Here is a 5,595-nt window from a genome sequence, read left to right on the forward strand (position 1 = left end):
AAGGCGGGAGGATTGCAAGTTCCAGGCCAGCCTGAGCAACTTAGTATGACCCTGTCTCAAAAGGGGACAGTGGGGCTGGGGATGTTATTCACCAATTGAGAGTTCAGGGTTCAATATCCAGCACCAAAAATAAAAATAAATAAATAAGCTAGATGCGATGGCACATGCCTGTAATCCCAGTGGCTGGGGAGGCTGAGGAAGGAGGATCATGAGTTCAAAGCCAACCTCAGCAATTGAGCAAGGCCCTAAGCAACTCAGTGAGACCCTGTCTCTAAATAAAATATAAAAAGGGCTGGGGTGTGGCTCAGTGGTTAAGCACCCCTGGGTTCAATCTTGGTACCAAATAAATGAAAATTTTAAAAATCTCCAAAAAGCTGAAACTCTCTGCAGTGAAAATGATAACGAATGAGCTGGTGAAAGTCTTGATGGCATAATCACCCACTCTCTTTGGTTCATTAACCCAACATTTGTGATTGAATGTATTGAACCTAATCCTGTGTAGGCTCTGCTCCAGGTTCTGGGGACCAGAATAGTGCACATAAGGTTCAGGGTGGATGGAGAAAGAAAGGACACTGATGGAAGAGAGCAACAGGGTCAATGCACATACATGATGGAGTGAGTTCCTGCGGAGGGATCTGTGCGCTGGGATTGAAAGTGACCCGTTGGTAGGGTGCTCAGGGATGCCTCTGTGAAGCTGAGCTTGGAATAGTGCAGATGGAACCACCCAGCGTTGACTCCGGCGAAACAGCCATCTCCACGGCAGGCATTTTGTCCCCACAGAACATTAGGCAATATATGGAGACATTTTTAGTTGTCACATCTTGAGAGGAAGGAAGGTGGCTGCTAACATCCAGTGGGAAGCAGCCCAGGATACTGCTAGACATTCTGCAGGGCATGTGGCAGAGCCACAGCCCTGATTTATCTGGCCGCAAATGTCAGTGGTGCATGGGGTGAGAAATGGAGTAACTGCAAAACCCTGACATGGGAATTAACTAAACTTTTTTGGTTTTTTTGGTGGTGGTGGTGTGTGTGTGGGGGGGTGCTGGGGATTGAACTCAAGGGCCCTTGACCACTGAGCCACATACCCAGCCCTATTTTGTATTTAATTTAGAGACAGGATCTCACTGAATTGCTTAGGGCCTCGCTTTTTGCTGAGGCTGGCTTGGAACTCGAGAACCTCCAGCCTCATCCTCCGTGTGCGCCACCATACCTGGCCAGAATGAACTACATCTGAAAAAGAGGCAATAGGCTAATATGGATGGAAGAGTGGGGAGGCCTGGGAGGAGTGAAATGTGAAAGAGGGACGGAGAGGTGGAAGGCCTGGGGCACAAATCATATGGGACATTGTTGGGCGTGAGTGACAATGAGTACACCTCCATTGTGGTAGTTTGGAACAATTAACCTGGATCCCATAATAGCTGCAATATAGGATTTTAGATGGATAAGTTATTTCCTTTTTCTCTTTCTTTCTTTCTTTCCTTCTTTCTTTTTTTTTTTTTCTTTTTCTATTTTGTTGTGCTGGGGATGAGACCCAGGGCAAAAGGAGCATGGTCTTCTAGCAGACTATACTTATGGGTTTGAACTATTCAGCAGTAACAGTTTGGGAGTGTGTGTGTATGTGTGTGTGTGTGTGTGTGTACGTGTGAGGTTGAAGGGATGTTCTGTGCATAGATGAAAGTGTTTACATTGGCTGAATTCTTAAGCATCCTCTTCAATGAGGCAATCCCAGTGTCTTGGCCCAATCCTGCTCTGCAGAGCCCACGCCTGGGTCCTCCATCTCTGTCCCCATGATCGCTGTCTGGATACAGTCCTTTGAAGCCCATTTGAGTGAAGGTAGAAATCATCTGGCCACAGTAAGCCACAGTGAAGACAGAGCCCAGCATGAGCTTGCTCCTCCAGCTCACAGGAGCCTTCCTCTGTGCCCTTGGCTGCGGTGTCCCTCCAACACTGGGCTCATGGGCAAGTGGAGAGAGCTGGAACTTGGGGAGAGACAAGATTCCCAGGGAAAGACCCCTGGCCCATGCCCCCAGGGTTTCCATCTGGGTGTCCTTGTGGACCTGCCCTAAGTGGCCCAGCAGTCAGTGGCCGCCCAGAGGGGAAACAGGCAGAGGAGGAGGCTGTGCTGCTGAGAAGATGAGGGGAACTTTTGGATGCACTGGAAACCTGTGGTGCCGATGGTAGCTGAGCTTTCACAAGCACACACAGGTGTTGAAACTCCTGCAGTTCTGCAGGGAGTCAGTTTGTTGTGCATACATTCTTGATCATGAACTGCTACTGGCAAAGTTCTGTTGAGAGTGGCTTGACACACTCACAGAGACTGGGAACGTGGTCAGACGCCATTTCACTGGACTATCCCAACAAATACAGTGGGGGCCAGACGCTGGAGAAGACTGTCACCGAAACTGCTCAGTGCTTCAGTCGTGTGGCCGGATGCTCAGGATTCTGCTGCTGGGTCCGAGGTTGCGGATGAGAGCTGAGGGCCAGGACATGGGAGGGAAGACCCGTCCCAGCTGCGGCCGAGCAGCCCCCAAAGTCGGCACACCCTGATCCTCCTCCTGTCTCCACACGCTGTCTTCTAAACGCCAGTCTGAAAACCAGCGAAACACCCATCAAGACCTGACCCATTAGCAGCTCCCACCTCTCTCCAACAGCACACGGCAAGTCCAGTGTGTCCAGGACGCCACCTCTGTCCCTCGTCCCCTCTTGTCCACCAGAGCAGATGCCCCCTGGTGCTGTGCTTGGTTGCGTCCTCCACTAACATGCCCCCTTCAGAGCTCAGCAGCTGCTTCTGATGAGGCACGGAGCCCCGGGAGCTGTGGTGTGCCTCTGCAAGGACATCGAGGAGGGTGGTGTTTTCAGTCACTGTGGGGCAGGCGCCTTCCAGGTCATGGAACCTACTCACTCCACTGTCACCAAAGCTAAGAAGCCCTGAAGACCCCCCCCCCCCGCCCCACAGCAACAAATGCACACTTCCTAATACATCTGCTCCACAGACGGGAGCAGCCCTGCTGATTTCTCCCCACCTATGGGTACTTCTCTCTTCTGTGGATACTATGCCTTATCTTTGTGGTCAGATCCTTTTCTTTTCATGGTCCCCTGTAATTTTCTTTTTGTTTTGACTTTATAATTTTTTAGTGTATTCTAATTAGTTATATATGATAGTAAAATGCATTCATGCACTTTGACATTTCATACATAAATGGGTTATAATTTATCATTCTTCTGATTGTATGTGTTATAGAATCACATTGGTCGTGTAGTCATATATGTGCAAAAGGTAGTAATGTCTGTTTCATTCTACCACCTTCCTGTTCCTCCCCTCCCTTCACTCCCCTCTACCTAAGCTAGAGAAACTTTATTCTTTTCTAGTGTCCCTGCCCTTATTATGAATTAGCATCTGCATATCAGAGAAAACATTAGGCCTTAGGTTTTGGGGTGGTTGGCTTATTTCACTTAGCATGATATTCTCCAGCTCCATCCATTTACTGGAAAATGCCATAATTTCATTCTTCATTAAAGATGAGTCATATTCCATAAATATATATACCACATCATCCTTGAAACTCTAGCCTGCTTAGACAGAAGACAGAAATTAAAGGGATTCAAATAGATAAAGAGGAACTCAAACTATCACTATTAGCCAATGACATGATTCTATATTTAGCAGATCCAAAAAAAGTACACCAGAAAACTTCTAGAACCAATAAATTAATTCAGCAAAGTAGCAGGATATAAAATCAACACCCATCAATCAAAAGCATTCTTATTCATCAGTGATGAATTTACTGAAAGAGAAATTAGGAAAACTACACCATTCACAATAGCCTAAAAAAAAATTGGGAATCAATCTAACAAAAGAGGTGAAAGACCTCTACAATGAAAACTACAGAACACCAAAGAAAGAAATTGAAGAAAACCTTAGTAGACGGAAGGATCTCCCATGCTCCTGGATAGGCATAATTAATATTGTCAAAATGGCTACACATATTTAATGCAATTCCTATTAAAATCCCATGTCATTTTCTATGTTAGTTTCATCTCTCCAGGCCCCTCAGGTCCTATGTTGTATTTATTGAGGTTTTACTTTGTATCGAGTGCTGTGCTGTGTGGTCCAGATTTCAGGTAGCAAGATAGTTTCCACCTGTGCATCTGTGTGATCTGTCATGCAGCAGTCACCTGCCTGGCTGCTTCAGGGACATCATTGCAGGCAGCCACGCAGACAGAGCTGTAACCCACTCTTCTGTCCTAGGAGGAAGCAAAGCAGCCGCAGATGGGAACAGCAGCGAGGCTGTGGTGTTTCTCCTCGTGGGGTTCGCAGACTCCTGGACGGTTCAGACCACACATGCGGTCCTGTTCTTACTGGTTTACCTGGCGGCTCTCACGGGGAACCTCCTGATCATCACGGTCACCACCGTGGACGTCCGCCTGAAGACCCCAATGTACTTCTTCTTAAGACACCTGTCTTTCTTGGATTTCTGCTTTATCTCCGTCACAGTCCCCAAGTCTGTTGTCAGTTCGTTCACCCAGGACACCTCCATCTCCTTCTGGGGGTGTGCCCTGCAGGCCTTCTTTTTCATGAACTTGGCATCCACTGAGCCGGCCCTCCTAACGGTGATGTCGTATGACCGCTGTGTGGCCATCTGCTGGCCCTTGCACTATGAGGCCATCATGAGCCAGCGTGCCTGTGTCAGGATGATGGCCCTGTGCTGTCTGAGTGGCGGCGTCTCTGGGCTCATGCACATGGCGGCCACTTTCTCCTTGCCGTTCTGTAGGTCCAGCCAAGTCCATCACTTCTTCTGTGACATTCCCCAGCTGCTCAGCCTCCTGGACTCCACAGCGATCCTCCCTGAGGTCCGAGTCATGGTCTTCGTTACCAGCCTTGTGATTTTGTGCTTCGGTCTCATTACGCTCTCCTACGGGTACATCTTTTCTACCGTCATGAGGATCCCGTCCAAGGAGGGCAGGTGGAAAACGTTTTCCACCTGTGTCCCTCACCTCGTGGTTGTGACCCTCTTCCTGGTGTCCGGCAGCATCGCCTACGTGAAGCCGGTTTCCAGCTCACCCTCCATCTCTGACCTTCTGCTGCCTGTGTTCTACACGGTGGTGCCCCCCACCCTGAACCCCATCATCTACAGTCTGAGGAACAAGGAATTGAAGGCAGCCCTGAGAAGGCTGAGAAGGCAGTGTGGCGTGGGGGCTCCACCAGGGCCTGCCCTGCGCGCCTGACCTGGTCTAGCCAGAGCCTCGAGCTTCCCCACCGGGAGTCCCAGGGGTCGCTGAGCTCTTTCTTTCTTGTTTTTTTTAATGAAATTCAGCTGTATTCTAGCAAGACTTTCCATATTTTATTTTGTTGAACCCTGGATGGCACTTAAAGGTACCTTGGACTCTGCCAAATATTAGTACTTATGGTCTTTATTCATTTTTTTATGTGTTATTTTCCTAATATTTCATAATTAATATTTTACTCATTAACATATCAATTATCACAAAATGAAAGTGTACTATAAATTAAGTAAATATATTAAATAAATATATTAATCACAGTAGAACAAGATCACAAGTATTAAAATGAACCAGATGGGAAACGAAGAAAAG

The 5,595-nt window shown here is 47.8% G+C and overlaps 1 protein-coding gene across 1 annotated transcript; it reads left to right on the forward strand.

The window, feature by feature from the left end:
* The first annotated feature begins 2,263 nt into the window (after positions 1 to 2,263).
* LOC114080283 (olfactory receptor 14L1-like) lies at positions 2,264 to 5,226 on the forward strand. Its single transcript, XM_071612727.1, has 2 exons — positions 2,264 to 2,459; positions 4,250 to 5,226. Exons 1-2 carry the CDS (start codon positions 2,264 to 2,266, stop codon positions 5,224 to 5,226), a joined length of 1,173 nt encoding a protein of 390 aa, XP_071468828.1.
* The last annotated feature ends 369 nt before the right edge of the window (positions 5,227 to 5,595 follow it).

Source organism: Marmota flaviventris, chromosome 5 (assembly GCF_047511675.1).
Source record: "Marmota flaviventris isolate mMarFla1 chromosome 5, mMarFla1.hap1, whole genome shotgun sequence".
Taxonomy (NCBI): Eukaryota; Metazoa; Chordata; class Mammalia; order Rodentia; family Sciuridae; genus Marmota; species Marmota flaviventris.